The sequence below is a fragment of the Nomascus leucogenys genome, chromosome 12, assembly GCF_006542625.1.
Source record: "Nomascus leucogenys isolate Asia chromosome 12, Asia_NLE_v1, whole genome shotgun sequence".
NCBI classification, from domain to species: Eukaryota; Metazoa; Chordata; class Mammalia; order Primates; family Hylobatidae; genus Nomascus; species Nomascus leucogenys.
In genome coordinates, this window is record NC_044392.1 from 65413362 (window position 1) to 65429859 (window position 16498).

The 16498-nt window shown below is 48.9% G+C and overlaps 1 protein-coding gene across 1 annotated transcript; it reads left to right on the plus strand.

Moving 5' to 3' along the window:
* The first annotated feature begins 3223 nt into the window (after positions 1-3223).
* KCNA10 (potassium voltage-gated channel subfamily A member 10) lies at positions 3224-5167 on the plus strand. Its single transcript, XM_003267946.3, has one exon. The coding sequence runs from the start codon at positions 3603-3605 to the stop codon at positions 5136-5138; it is 1536 nt and encodes a 511-aa protein (XP_003267994.1). The 5' UTR covers positions 3224-3602; the 3' UTR covers positions 5139-5167.
* Positions 5168-16498: the final 11331 nt, after the last annotated feature.

The following is a 16498-nucleotide window of genomic DNA, read 5'->3' on the forward strand; positions in this document are numbered from 1 at the left end:
CTGATCTGCTTCCTGTCATTCTAGATTAGTTTGCATTTTCTAGAATTTCATATAAATAGAATTATTCTATATGTGTATCCTTTTTATCTAGCTCCTTTGACTCTGCATATTTTCTTATTACAGATGAAAAAATGGAGTCTGGATGAGGTAACGCAAGCAGTCAGTAATCACAGAACTGTAGAGGCAATGCAGGTGTCCTGGCCCTGAGCCCATGCACCAACCTCCACCCCTCATTCATTCATCACTCATTCATTCACTCACTCACCAGAGATGAATTGCACACATAGGTGGGCTAGCCAAGTGGTGCGTAAAACAGACATGTTCCCTGCCTTCATGAGCTTACAGCTCTTCATTCATTCATCCATTCACCTACTTAACAAGCAAGTGCTTAACAAATAATCACTCTACATCCACAGGATACACTGTTTGAAACTGGCACTGCCCCACCACCTCCAACACCACCCTGACCCTCATCAGCCACTCTCCTATCTGCAACTTTGAGCTGGACACTGGGGCGATGCAGGTGGGATCATAGGGGAATCCTGTCCTCCAAGACCAAGCAGGCTGATAGGAAAAGCTCTGCAAAACACAGTCATGCACCCTGAAAACTTGCAAGAGAGCTGAAGAGTGAAGGCTGACCCCATGGAAGCTGGTGCTCCAAACTGAGGAAAAAAGTGAGCATCTACACAGGCAGGCTAGCAGCACAGGGAGACAGAGGGCTCTCCCAGACACTGGCCAGGGCAGGCTCCTGGGACAAGGTAGGATCTGAATAGTCCCCAGATGGGCAAGGAGGAATAGATGGTGGGGAAAGGGAGGGGGAGTAAAAAGCTTACGAGAAGCAAGAGCAAAACAAGGATGAAGGTATGGAGTCAGGACTGGGCTGAGCAGAAGGGGAGAATAGTGAGCTGAGAATTCCTTCTGCAGTTCTTTAAGTGAAACATGCTTTCTACAAGCATGTTATATTGGGTTTATGTGTGGAGCAGAGGGGAGGAAAGCGTAAAGGGAGATTTTTGTAATTTTACAATTTACACAGTGCTTTCACTGTTATTACCTTATTTAGTTCTCAGTATAATCTTTGAGATGGGAATTACTATTATTTTTACCCATTTTATAGATTAGAAAGCTGAGTCATAAATTCCAATGATTTGCTTTAAAATATACACTCCTAAGTGGTGGGGCAGAGCCTCACACCAGGTCCTTGTCCTCAAGACGGTTCTCTTTTCTCTTTGTTTTAATGATTAACATTTACTACTAATGGGGCAGGTGGAGCTGCCTGCACAGCACACTTCTGTAGACCACGGAATATGCTGTTTGACCTTGGCACTGTCTGCCACCTCCTTACCATCACACCCTCATCAAACACCCTCCTATCTGTCACTTGACCTGGGGGTGGAAGTGACAAAGAGGAACCTAGGAGGCAGGGAGAAGGGAAATGGCCTGGCTCCCAGAAAAGCAAGTTAATTATTTGGCCAAAGAAGCTCTCCCTAACCCCAAATGCTTTCTGCTGCTGGCCTCCAGAGAAGTTCCCGATAAGGGTCACTCTAGTCTTGGCTAGAACCGTGGAAGTGGTTCCCAAACCTTGCCCAGAGCTCACTGATGGTACTCGTTCCTCTCAGAAAGCGGGACCGATTCACACCTGGAAGATAATCATCAGGGAGCACCACCTGCGGTCCAAGACCCCAAAGAAGAAAATGGTGCTCCGAAGACACAAGATCAGCCAGAGCTGGAGTCCCCCACCCACAGCCATCCAGCTGCCAAGCAGTTCAGGACAAGGCCCCCAAATCGTCATGCGAATCACTGTGAAGCTACATGTCTCCAGGGCTTACCATGTACAGAGCCAGGATTTGAGCTCGGGAGGACTGATTCTTATTCTCAGATCCCATCCTGCCTCCCAGCTATCCTATTGCTCACGAGCCTTGCACAGCAGGCTGGCACCTGGCACGCTTGGCAGTGGGTACATCCTTCCTCATTCCACAGCTGAGGAAGCAGCAGCTCCGTGAAATTAGGCCATTTGCAATGGCCACATACTCCTGAGAGGTAGAATGGGTACTCTACCGGTGCTGACCAACCGGACTTGAGCTCATCATCATTCAACACATGGCACCTGAACTGAGAAAAGGGGTCATGGGTTGGAAAGAGCTCTGGGCCCCTGACAATTCTGTGACCCTAGCCTACAGCTCCCCACAAGGCTCGGCTCCTATATAGGGACTCCATGATCTAGTGGGAAAGACCCTGGGCCAGAAGGCCATGGCCAGGTTTAGGTCAGGACTCTGTAGCATTAGTTATGTGACCTTGGGAAGTCACTTTGTCCCTGTGACTTGGTTTCCCCATCTGCAAAACAGATATAACATCTAACCTCACATGATTATTGTGATCTAGCGAGATAACTGAATGTGAAATCACTTTGAAAAGAGTACAACACTACACTGCAGGATAGCCTTGTCGCCTGTAAAGGAAACCTCTCCAAGGCTATGACCACTACAGATTTTGCCTGAGACTAAGTCCCTTACTTCTCTCCCATTCCACCCCCAGCCTGCCTGGCTTCAGTGTTCTTAAATTGAAATTGAAGCTAGAATGAACCTGAGAAAATAAATATTAGTCTATGTGTATAGATGTCCAAGCCCACTGGGCATGATTTCCTAACCCCACCTCCAGCGCGCACACACACACACACACACATACACACACACGCAGACACACACAATTATTTACTTCCTTCCCACCTAAAATGATTTCTCAAAATGAAATTACTCCCTATGGACACCTTGGACTCAGGCCAAAAATATTCCAATCGCTGGTAGTTTCTAAAGTGCTTGTTATGTGAGAAAGTTGACAAAAAACAATAGCTATAATATAGTGATCTTTCTTTCCACCAAGCATTCTATACATGTTATCTCATTTGAGGTATCTTCAAAACAACTCTAGGAGTTATTTGCAGGTGAGAGGTCATTTAGAGGACACTGTCGATTGGCCAACCCAGCGTCTTGTTTTTCCTTCCTGAAAGAATCCCCGTTGGGTTCCTAGATCTGGTTCCACCCTTCACCACTTGGTCCAGAGGCAGGGGTGGAGGTGATGCAGAATGGTGGAATTCTAGATATATTTTGAAGACATGACCAAAAGGATGGGTGAGGGACTGGCTGTTGGTGTGAAAGAGAGGCATTACAAATGAGATTGGGCATGGAGATGTGTTTGGGTAGACAGAAGGCTTCATGCAAATACAAGATCATGCTTTTTATTATTAAGGAATGTTAACCTCTTTTAGCATGGCCCCTCTGCCATCACATATGGAGACCATCTTTTGCTGGGGAGAATCTCCCCCTCTTTGCCAGGATCCTTTTTTTGCAATTTCTCCTAGTTATTAGTTTATGCAAACTCAGGGGTGCAAAATGATTTCAAGGGAAGCATGTTGCCAAAATAACCATGACGTTCCTTCCCAAGCTACAAATAAGTCATTGATTAGCTCATTGGTATACCTTACCTCAATAAACAAGGGCCAGTTGTATTCTGCCCTGGATCTTGTATAATGAACTTCTTCTTCTCCATAGCTCACAGCAGGCAGTGAAGGCTGAGGATCTTCATGCTTCTTCCCTGGCTCCCCTAGAATGGATGTGTGTGGCTGGAAAGAAATGGAGGTTGCGCTGGTCAATTTTGACAATTCAGATGAAATCCAAGAAGAGCCAGGATATGCCACAGACTTTGACTCAACCAGCCCAAAAGGACGCCCTGGGGGCAGCTCCTTCTCCAACTGGAAGATCCTCATCAGCGACAGCACCAACCATGAGACGGCCTTCTCTAAGCTTCCAGGAGACTATGCTGACCCTCCAGGGCCTGAGCCAGTGGTCCTGAATGAAGGAAACCAGCGGGTGATCATCAACATTGCTGGGCTGAGATTTGAGACCCAGCTCAGAACCCTCAGTCAGTTCCCAGAGACTCTCCTGGGAGACCGGGAGAAAAGGATGCAGTTCTTTGACTCCATGAGAAATGAGTATTTCTTTGATCGGAACCGGCCCAGTTTTGATGGAATTCTATATTATTACCAATCTGGTGGGAAAATTCGGCGCCCAGCCAATGTTCCTATTGATATCTTTGCTGATGAAATCTCCTTCTATGAGCTGGGTAGTGAGGCCATGGACCAGTTCCGGGAGGATGAAGGCTTCATAAAAGACCCTGAAACACTGCTACCCACCAATGACATCCACCGTCAGTTCTGGCTCCTCTTTGAGTACCCTGAGAGTTCCAGCGCTGCCCGTGGTGTGGCCGTGGTCTCAGTGTTGGTTGTGGTCATCTCCATCACCATCTTCTGCCTGGAGACACTGCCAGAGTTCCGGGAGGATAGGGAGCTGAAGGTGGTCAGAGACCCCAATCTCAACATGAGCAAGACAGTCCTCTCCCAGACCATGTTCACTGACCCTTTCTTCATGGTGGAGTCTACCTGCATCGTGTGGTTCACCTTCGAGCTGGTGCTCCGGTTCGTGGTCTGCCCCAGCAAGACTGACTTCTTCAGGAACATCATGAACATCATTGACATCATCTCCATTATCCCCTACTTTGCAACTCTCATCACAGAGCTAGTCCAGGAGACAGAGCCGAGTGCCCAACAGAACATGTCCCTGGCCATCCTGAGGATCATCCGCCTGGTGAGGGTCTTCCGCATCTTCAAACTCTCGCGCCACTCCAAGGGGCTGCAGATCCTCGGGCAAACACTGAAGGCGTCCATGCGGGAGTTGGGGTTGCTCATCTTCTTTCTCTTCATTGGAGTCATCCTCTTCTCCAGTGCAGTCTACTTTGCTGAGGTGGATGAGCCAGAGTCCCATTTCTCTAGCATTCCTGATGGCTTCTGGTGGGCAGTGGTCACCATGACAACTGTAGGCTATGGGGACATGTGCCCGACCACCCCAGGGGGGAAGATTGTGGGCACTCTGTGTGCAATTGCAGGGGTCCTCACCATTGCCCTCCCTGTGCCTGTCATTGTCTCCAACTTCAATTACTTCTACCACCGGGAGACTGAGAATGAGGAAAAGCAGAACATCCCAGGAGAAATTGAAAGAATCCTCAACAGTGTAGGCTCAAGAATGGGCAGCACAGACTCTCTTAATAAGTCCAATGGTGGCTGTTCCACGAAGAAGTCTAGGAAGTGATCAGTCCAGGGCTTCTTGCGTCCATCCTGTCTCTCTTCTCTCTTCTCTCCTCTCTCTCTCTCTCGCTTTCTCCCCTCTTCTCTCTCTCTTCCTTCTGCCTTCCCTTCCTCCCTTCATTCCTTCCTCTTTCCCGCTCCCTTCTCTCACTTCATCATTCTAAAGACCAAAATGTATCTTTTGTGATCAATAACTATCTTTGACTACAAGCTATTTTAATAAGCCCATACTTCTACTGTATTTTCTAAATTGTTTCTCTTCAATACATTATAGAAATATTTGGATCTCCTCACAGCCTGGGAAGGCAGCATCTGCCTGACTCCTTGCTCCTCAGCCCCTTGTCTGGATAGTGGACAAGCAGAAACATCCCTCGATGGTTTCACCTGGCTCATCTCCATGGAGTTACACAAAGACTGGGGATCCTGAGTGTGGGAAGTGTGGGCCCTAGAGAACTGCTCCAGGAAAGTGCACTTGTCCACCTGCCTCAAGGTTCAACTCCCACTGAGTCATCAGGAATTGGCCAATAGCCTGTGGGACTGCTGGGGAGGGAAGAGCAGGCTTCCAAGTCATGTGCCCAGGCTCCAGGCTTACTCAGGGAGGATGGTTGTGGCAGGCTGGCCTGAGGACTGCCCTCCTAGAAGAAGAGCCTGCTCAGTCCTCCAAACTCCCAGAATGAGGGAGCAGAATTGGGATTCCCCAAAGGACAGGGAAAGAAGCCTCCACTCTGTCCCTCCCCCATCTACCCAGTCAAATAAAGAGGCCTTGTGCTGTCCTCAGTCCCAGCACCCAACATGTGGCCACTCAAAGACGTGTCAACACCAAAACAATGCCCCTGGGCCACAGGCCACTGCACAGCTCCACTTCACACAACTCCCAACACACAGTCCTGGCTGCGTCTGTCAGGGTTCTCCAGAGAAACGGAAACAATAGGGTGTGTGTGTGCATGTGTGTGTGCATGCATGTGTGTATATTTATATGTGTACAAATATACACAGAGAGAGAGAGAGAGAGATTTCTTGTAGGCAACCGGCTCACACAATTATGATGGCTGAAAAGTCCCATGTCCACAGGGTGAGTCAGCAAGCTGGAGATTCAGAAGCACCATGGTGCAGTTTCGGTAGGAAGGCCAGCAGGCTCAAGCCCCAGGAAGAACCGATGTTTCATTTCAAGTCAGAAGGCAAGAAAACAATGTCCCAGCTTAAAGGCAGTCAGTAAGAAGGAATGGCCCCTTGCTTGGGGTAGGGAATCAGCCTTTTTGTTCCATGCAGACCTTCAACTGATTGAATGGGGCCCACACACATTAGGAAGGGCTGTCTGCTTTACTTAGTCTACGGATTTAAAGGTTAATCTCATTCAGAAACACCCCCACAGACACACCCAGCATAATGTTTGACAAATATCTGGGCACCTTTTGGCCCAGTCAAGTTCACACATAAAATTAGTCATCACATAGACAGTCACCCAGCTCCATGCAATCCTGCAAGACACAGTGCTGCAACCACAGATGCCTCCACACAACTTCCACTTCATGATAAGCCAGCTGACGTGGGTGAAATCTGCTTCTCTTTTCTTTTGTCTTTATCTCCTAAAAAGCTGAATTTAGTAATCTTTAAATCTCCTTTCCATCCTAATAATCTCAAATTGCTTCTTGCACTTTAACCCCAAGCTTTGATTAAGCACCAGTCATGCAAAGATCCAGCCTGGGCTTCACACAAGGCATTATTGCCCTTAGGCCTAAGGTAAGCAGGCTCCTGTCCCAGCCCATGAGCCTGAGGGTTCCAGACTTCAGAGAGTCTTCCCCACAATTTTCTAAGTTCCCTTCCCATTTCTCCCCTTCGGTGTCCTTTCAGGGCACTCTCCAGTTCTCCACCCACCTCTCTTGCCCAAGTGAGCAGGGCTGACCAGATGCCCCATGGAGCTCCAGGCCTCACACCTATGGAGTCCTCTGAGGCCTTATGGCAGGCTCTGGTTCCAGGATGGTGGCCTGGTGAGCAGATTGTCCTCACTGGTCGGTTTACAGAGTCACACAAACTTGGGTGCCAGAAAGATGATAATATTTTGATTTAGGGTGATGCAAATGTGTATCTGTACAATGCCCTTACAAAACCTACTTGCCCAAGACCTCAAGTACCTGAGGGGGCACCTTAACACAGGAGCCCATATGCCCACATTCAAGCCTCTGGCAGGCATATGCCATCACAATCCTTTACACCAAAACCTCTCCCCTGTGAGGGCTATGTGGGGACCCTATGCCCCTCACATCAGCCTTCTGAGGTAAATATTAGCACCCCCACTTTGCCATGTGAGGAACTGGTTTAGAGAGATCCAAAGGCACACGGCCAGGAAGCAAATAGAGAAGGGATTCGAATCTAGGTCTCTTTGATGCCAAAATGTGTCTCTTCATGCTTCCTAACCAGAGCGGTCTCCACTGGGGCAAGCAAGCTGCGGCTGTGGTCATGCAGACAGGCTTGGTGCACACCTGGGATCAGGGAGGCTGCTTCTCCGGAGGCCTCTGCCTTCTCCTTCCCACTGACTCTGTGTTCAGCAGCAGGGCCACATGCTGGCCCTACACCGTCGCATGTTGCAAACACAGTGGAATAATCAGACCCCAGGACAGGCTGGGCCAGTGACCCCAGAGGCCAAGACGGAGTCCCACGGCCTGCAGCCCTAGCCTTTCTCTTCCTGAGGCCCTGCCAGGAAGAGTATAGGCAGAGCAGGGCGGAGAGGAGCCACTTTTTCTTTGGCTAATCTAGTTACCCTTACAGCCTTAGAAGGCCCAGTCATAAGATTCTGATACCCAGGAAGCAGGCCCTGCCTTCAGGCTGGTGCCAGTGACTGCAGCTGCAGAGGCCAGCCCTCCATTCCCAGTGGGGCAGGTGTCACCGTCTCCGTGCACCGACACTGGGTCATCGGTTTCTTAGCCACCCAAGGCAGGAGAAGAGCTATGGGAGCCCCTCCCATCATACATCTGCCCAGCCTCTTGGCTGCAGTGAGATCTGCTGTCTGTAGAGGAGCACGCAGATGACTCACTGACAGAGAAAAAGGAGAGAGGCAGGGAAGGCAGAGCAGGGCTGCAAGGGGCAGTGTGGAGCACAGAGGAAGATGTTCCCTCGACCCATGCGGAGAAAGGACTTGTCAGCAGCCAGGCTGGGGCAGCCCTGCCTTTAGGAGGAGCAGAGCAAGGCCTGAGGCCTTCATTCAGTGAGTTAAGATTTACTGAGCTCCTACTGTGCGGCAGGCGCTTTATAGCCCCTGAGTAAAGATGCTGGATAGAACAAAAGGGCCCTTTTTAATTTTCACAGTAAAAATAAGCAAATAACGTGAGAGAAACAAGAAGACATTTTCAAGGGGTGATACGATTAGCAAAGGGCTTTCAAAGCTTGTGTTTTCTTTTCCATCATAATATGCCAGCTGTCTTTGCAGAGAACTGTGCAATTTAGAATTAACAGTTGTGCTCTGCTCATCATTCTCTCTCTTTTTTTTTTCTTTTCTTTTGAGATGGAGTCTTGCTCTGTCTCCCAGGCTGGAGTGCAGTGGCGCGATCTCCGCTCACTGCAAGCTCCGCCTCCTGGGTTCACGCCATTCTCCTGCCTCAGCCTCGTGAGCAGCTGGGACTACAGGCGCCCGCCACCACGCCTGGCTAATTTTTTTGTATTTTTAGTAGAGACAAGGTTTCACTGTGTTAGCCAGGATGGTCTCGATCTCCTGACCTCGTGATCCACCTGCCTCAGCTTCCCAAAGTTCTGGGATTATAGGCGTGAGCCACCACGCCTGGCCTCATCATTCCCTTTTCAAAAGTTTTACAAACCATAAAGCATTTTGAAACTTAAGGGTAAAACCTTCTAAACTTGGAGTCAAAGGACTTGGCTAAGTTCGTATTAATTGTATGACTTGGGCATCAATGAGCTTCAGTTTCCTTAAGTAGAAAATAGAGATTTAAAAATACCTAACCAGCAGCAAACATGGTAACGTTCTCCCCACCCACTCCACCCCAGCAAGGAGCAGGCCCCGGGTCCCCCCCGTTGTCCTCCCTCACCCAACCTGGATAATAGGGATCACAGGCCCTCCACAGCCCACCAGAGTGGCTGCTCAGGACCCACCCTCTGCTGGAATTCATCTCTGATTCTCATACTTGTGCTCAACCTCCTTGAGCTTACTTCCAAATCTGAAAAATAGACAAAATTATATCTGCCTCATAGGCTGATGACTCAGTGATGGAGTTTTACTAAAAGCAATTTATGGCTGTAAAGCACTACGCAAATGAAAGGAACTGTGATTCTTTAAAAGCTTTCCTGTGGACCAATTAACACTACCCAAACAAGTATGGGGCTTACCTTTGCAATCCGAGTCAGGGAATGACCCTACGCAGAAGGCAGCTGATTTCAAAGACAGTATAAATATAGAATTAATAGACTGGGCCGGTGGCTCACGCCCATAATCCCAACACTTTGGGAGGCCAAGGCGGGCAGATCACGAGGTCAGAAGATCGAGACCATCTGGCTAACGCGGTGAAACCCCATCTCTACTAAAAATATAAAAAATTAGCCAGGCATGATGGCGGGCACCTGTAGTCCCAGCTACTTGGGAGGCTCAGGCAGGAGAATGGCGTGAACCCGGGAGGCGGAGCTTGCAGTGAGCCGAGATCACACCACTGCACTCCAGCCTGGGAGACAGTGGGACTCCGACTCAAAAAAAAAAAAGATGATAGATAGATAGATGATAGATAGATAGATAGATAGATAGATAGATAGATAGACAGACAGATAGATATAGATAGAGAGAGAGAGAGAATTAAACACAGGCGGGCTGGTCACAGTGGCTCACGCCTATAATCCCAGCACTTCTGAAGGCCAAGGCAGGCAGATCACTTGAGCTCAGAAGTTTGAGACCAGCCTGGGCAACATGGCAAAAACCCGTCTGTACAAAAAACACAAAAATTAGCCGGGCATGGTGGCGGGCATCTGTAGTCCCAGCTACTCGGGAAGCTGAGGTGGGAGGATTGCTTGAGCCCGGGAAGCAGAGGTCGCCATGAACCAAGTTTGTGCCACTGCACTCCAGCCTAGACAACAGAATGAAATCCCTTCTCAAAAAAAAAAAAAAGAATTAATAATGTGGGGCATAGACAGAAGTAGTGGTGAGGATAACGTCATATTTAATAAACAATTACAACATTCTAAATGCTTTACACATTTTTCATTTCATGTTAACAACCACTGTAAACTAAGTATTATTTCCATTAGCAGATAAGAAAACTGAAGCTTCGAAAAGTTAGGTAACATTTCTTTGTGGCATATTGTGGGTGTATTAATCTGTTCTCGCACTGCCAATAAAGACATACCAGAGACTGGGTAATTTATAAAGGAAAAAGGTTTAATGAACTCACAGTTCCACATGGCTGGGGAGGCCCCACAATCATGGTGGAAGGCAAATAAGGAGCAAAGTCATGTCTTCGGTGGCAGCAGGCAAGAGAGCGGGTGCAGGAGAACTCACCTCTATAAAACCATCAGATCTCGTGAGACTTATTCACTATCATGAGAACAGCATGGGAAAAACCCGCCCCCATGATTCAATTACCTCCCACAGGGTCTCTCCCATGACACGTGGGAATTATGGGAGCTACAATTCAAGATGAGATTTGGGTGGGGACACAGCCAAACCGTGTCAGTGGGGAAGTCATCCTAGGAACCCCAAATGGAGGGGGCACAAAACTGAGGTGATTATACATAGATGGTACCCTAATTGTCCTGTGCCCCCCTTCTTGGTCAAGAACCTAACCTTTATATTGCCACCCTCAATTCACCTTCACTCACAGCCAAACCAAAGATGTTGATACCATAAAACAGGCCAGCATCATTCTCCGAGGTTCTGGGACAGCCTAGTGGCTGAGGTTTGAGCCACTCCTCGCTGTATAAGCCTCTTCTGGCACACACTATGCAGAGGCCACTTAGAGGAGTTAAGCCACTTGAGATGGAAGGCTCAGCAGGACCCCTGAGGCAACCTGGTGGGCACAGACCTGCCAATGCAATGTGGCCTGGAGCCTTGGCCGCCCAAAATGCTGCTCACACACAAGGTTCCCTTGCGCTGCTCTCACAGGCTGGCCAGCAGCTGGTCTGATGGGCTTGCATAGCCCTCACTCTGCTTTGCGGGAATTCCCTCCCCACACTCCCTCAGGCACTCACTGAGGATGTACACTCTGGTGCAACAATATATTAGAGAGGATGCATTCAGTTGCAGGTCAAAGATATCCAACTCAAACTGAAACAGAAGAGAGGACTTTATTGGCTCACATGACTGAGAAATGCGGGAGAGCCAGTCATCATCCTAGGTCCACTGAGTCTGGAGATCCAAACTCCACCTTCAGAGCTCACATCATCACCTCTGTCCACTCCTCAGCTTGCCTCTGCTGGTCAGCCTTTGTGCCCCTGGAGGCAGGCATCCTCCATGCGACAGGTATGTATATATACACACATACACATACACACACACATTTACGGGTTGGGTATGCCTTCTCCAAAATGCTTGGGACCAGAAGTGTTTCTGATTTGGGTTTTTTGTTTGTTTGTTTGTTTCAGATTTTGGAATATTTGCATTACCCTAAGGGCATCATGCAGGCCTTTTTGACATTTTCAACAATATCTTTACACAGAGCAGAGAATAAGCAAAACAACACAGTGAGTAATGCATGTAAATCTTGGCCTCATGTGGGGCATTGTGGGAAACCTGCCATTGGCATGTCTGGCCTGCGCACATGCCATTTTATTACCCTGTGGGCATCCTTGCATCTGAAAAGGGGCACAAAAGATGTGTTGCAGCTTAAGGGTCTTTTTTGCTTTGAGGACACTGAATCCACTGTGTGTTGTGCACCTGCATTTTTACGGTGACCAGTCACATGGGGTCAGGTATGAAATTTTATTCTTGTGGCATCATGTTCTGAATCAAAAAGTTTAAGATTTTGGATTTCAGATTTCTAGATTTGGGATGCTCAACCTGTAGGTATATATAAACACACACACACACACACATACACATAATCACTTTTGTATCTAATTATCTATAATTTCTTATAAAAATGTTAACTCCAAAAGATAGGGATTTTTTGTCTGTTCACTGCTATGTTTCCAGAACCCGTCATAGCTCATAGTAGGTGCTCAATAAATATCTTTTGAATTAAAGAATAGTGCCTCTAAGCTCTCCCTCCCTATACCCTAAAGAGACAACATTAAGCCACCAATATGCCTAGTAAGATTTCACTCTGCCCCACCCCTAGTCTCCCATAGCTATTCCCCTTTCAAGAGAAGTGTGACTGCAGTGACCCTTGGAGGCTTTATGGGCATGGGCCCTAGAGCCTGGGGCATAGCTGGGATGGGGCATGGGGGAGGCCTGGCCCAGGGCCCCCATACGCTCCTGGCCCACAGTAGAAACCCAGCTCCCCTGAGCAGCGTTGCCTGCAGCTGCCCCCAGGATGAAACTCACATGTGCTTTCCAAAATTTTGAGCCAACATTTAAAAGCCTGGAGAGTTCTCATTTTTTTAATCTTATTTTTTAGAGAGATAGATGAAACAAGGGCAGCAAAATCTTGATAATCATCAAATCCAGGTAGTGGGGTCTATGGGGGCTCACTTTACTATTCTCTCCACTTTTATGTATCCTTGAAATTTTTCATCACAGAAATTTTCTAAAATGTATTTCTGACTTCCGTTGGAAAATCGGAAGATTTGGCCAACCTGGATGACCACAATAGCAGAGGCTGCTCTCCAGGTCACCGACCCCTTTGCCCTCCCTCTGGTGTCCCTGACACTTGGCCTGCCAGCTCCAGAAGGCATCTGGGCTTGTGACCATTGCCCTCCTAGGGGTGACAAACCCGCGCTGAGGCCTGCCAGCCTGCCGGGAGGTCAGGGAATATATGGGGGTGGGAGGAGAATCTGATTTTGTATTAGGAGCTTTGGTTTGTTTAGTGATCTGCTGAGATCTGGTCTGTTGCCATCTTCTCCCCAACGTCCATCTGAGAAGCGAGGGGGACGGTTTTCTGACAGGGGAAGAAGCCCTCAGGGCTGTCCCTCTCCCGCTCAGGAGAAAGCTGCCTGCCTTCCTCCCTGCAGGCTGCTCTTCCTGGTGGGCAGGATTCCCGGAGGGCAAAGAGACCCAAGACGCCTTCCTCTGGGAAACCCCAGCTCTGAAGTTCTCTCAGAAGGCCCTGTCTAGGTTCCAGTGGAGCAACTGAACCTTCAAGGCAGCTCTTCAGGACCATCCATGGGGAGGCCCCTCCCCATCACACCCTGACTCTGCTGGGCCTCCCCACCTCAGCAGGCCCCTCCCCAGAGAGTGACGACAGAGTGGAGGCTTCCTTCTCAGTGGTTTGGGGAAGTCCTGCTCAGGCCCAGCTCCACCAGCTGCCGATGAAGGAGTGCGGCCCCTCTGACCTGTGACAAGGCCGGCCTCCCCGGCCCCGCCCAAGATCCTGAGATTTCATGCCCTCCCTCCTTACTGACTCCTGGAGGTGGGGAAGGGAAGGAGAGCCCAAGGTGCCCCCGCCCTGCTCGGCAGCTGATTCCAGCCTCCTAAAAAATGAAATACATTCTGTTCAGCCCATGGGGTGGAGCGTTCCAAAGGCCCTTTGAAGTAAGAGGAAGAAAGATGGCCCGGTCTCCCCCGGCAAAGCTATGTTTGCTCTGGCCAGCACAACCTCGAGACAGAAGAACGGTTGCCCTCAAACGCAGGGATGAAAGGGAACTGGGGGTGGTAGGGAGCTGGGGAGATGGGTAAAAGGAAGATCAGACAATCTTTTGTTATCACATCTCAGGGGAAGCGGAGGTAAAAAGCTGCCTGCGAAATGTCACCAGATAATAAATGCTATTTCACTCCCATCACTGAGGTGCCAGTCAGATGCCTGGGGAGAGAATGGCTGCCATCGTTGGGAATTTTAGACGGGATCTTCTGCTCTTCTGAACTCAGGGTGTGGCTATGCCATCTCCTTCTCATCCCCCATGTCTCCCACCCCTACCTATTGTTCTATGGTTAACAGCAACAATAAATAATACCAGGCTTCCAAGATTATTGTGAGAATTAAATAAAATAACACCTGAGACGCCTTAGCAAACTGTAAAAGGTGCTACACAAAGTAGGATGCAGGTAGACAGTGGCCTGACCCTTCCACAGCAGATTTCTGCTCAGCCCACACTCTTTGAAAGGATAAAGCCAGGGTACACCCACCTGAAGGCTGTGAACCCTGCCAGAGCCACGGCTGTGCCCTTTAATATTACAGTCCCAGCACAGTGTCTGGTGCTTAATAGGTGCTCAACAAATGAAGGAAGAAACAGGAAAAGAGAAAGAAAGACGGACGACCCAAGGGAGAACCGAGGCCACTGGAGAGCCAAATCAGAGGCTCCCCTGACTTCCCTCATGCGCCCTAAAATGACAATAATTGTGACCTATCTACCTGGAGAGTTTGGGCTGAAGTAATTTCTCGGCACAGAATTTTCTGTGCAGGCCCTGAATCATTCTGTTTTTATCTGTGACTCCACACAGGAGGAGATAACTAACATTCACCGTGCACTGGATGATTAACTTTCTCAGGGTATAGATGATGCTCTTGTTCTTTCCTCAACTATTCACCATGTTTCTGCTGTGGGCCAGAGGCCAAAGCTGGCTCTGGGGTTACAGAGCCAACTAAGAGGGCTCTCTGCCCCTGAGGAGTGGAAATGGGCTTCTCAGATCAGCCAGAAACCCTCGCCCTCCTTGTGGGTGGGCCTGAGGCCTGTCTCAGCTTAAACCCTCCAACTCCCTGATTTCTCCTTGTGAGTTAATAGCAAGCCAACCCTCGCACTCCCCGGCTTATTCAAGTCCAAGATAAACTGGCCCTGTGTGGGCAGTCTCTGACCAGTCATGGGACAGAGCCCCAGTGCTGAGGGCTTGATTAAAGAAGCTCATTTTCCACCTTAGTGTTCTGCTCCACTTGGAGATGTTGTCACATTCAACTGGAAAAGAATTAGCAGCCCAGAAGGGAAGTCAGTCGAGCATTGGACACAAATTCAAGTCAGGGAAGCAGTTCTGGCCAGAGAGAGACAAGGCATCTCCCTATTGATCAGGAGAACAAAGCGCCAAGATGCTTCCCTTTGGGGAGGGGGCAGGGGGCATCTGACTTCATTGTCGAGAAAGTAGAAACCTTGCTGCATTGTGGAGAAAGAGGCAAGGCCCTATGGCTCTCTTCTGGTCTTTGAGATAACACACCAAAGAATAGAAGGCAAGTGGCCAGGGGACCTGAGGTCAAGCACATTGGAAATGGAAGGGGCTTCTCTAAAAAGCTTGAATGAGGCTGGGCGTGGTGGCTCAGGCCTGTAACCCCAGCACTTTGGGAGGCAGAGGCGGGTGGATCACTTGAGGTCAGGAGTTGGAGACCAGTCTGGCCAACATGGCAAAACCCCATCTCTACTAAAAATACAAAAATTAGGCAGGCATGGTGGTGCACACCTATAATCCCAGCCACTTGAGAGGCTGAGACAGAAGAATCCCTTGAACCCAGGAGGCGGAGATTGCAGTGAGCCGAGATCACACCATTGCACTCCAGCCTGGATGAAACTCCGTCTCAAAAAAAAAAAAAAAAAAAAACTGTCAAATATGAAGCCCACTTCATAGAATAGGCGCTAAATAAATAGTATTTTTCCTACATATGGCATCTCAAGAAAAAGGTTCAAAATGTAAGCAGGCTTCCTGTTGCCACTTGCAGCATACCTGAACCCAAGGTGAGGCAGTACTAGCAACACTTGTGAGCAAGGCTACTGGCCTTCTGCCACCGTGGGCCCATTAGGATAGCATCAAATTCCCAACAAAGCAGGAATGGCTATTCCCAAGCTCCTCTGTGACACCTCTCTGTCGATCTCAGAATTCTCTCCTACGACAGAAACAGCTGCCACAGAAATTAACGCGATGGGGTTTATAAAATGATTCCATGTATATGGTTATCTCATTTGAACCGCACAGCCACCCTGCAAGTTGTTCAGGGAGGTTTCATATTTGCCCCAGGTTAGAGTTGATAAAACAGAAATTCTGAAAAGGTCAATGCCTGCCCCAGCTCACTGTCTACTCAGTGCTGGAGCAGAGACCCGAGCCTGAGGCCTTTCCCTGACACCACAGCTGCCTCCCGCTGAGCAGGACCTGGCCAAGAACAGCTTCTCAGAAACTGAGAAAATGGAGGCAGGACAGGAGAAGGGCCCCTCCCTGCCACCCCAAGGAACATTAGCCTTTCCTATGGGCCGGATGTCGTATTCCTGTGTTGGTTCGCTAGGGCTGCCATTACACAGTACCACAGACTGGGTGGGTTCAACAGTAGAAATGTATTGTCTCCCAGTTCTGGAAACTGAAAGTTC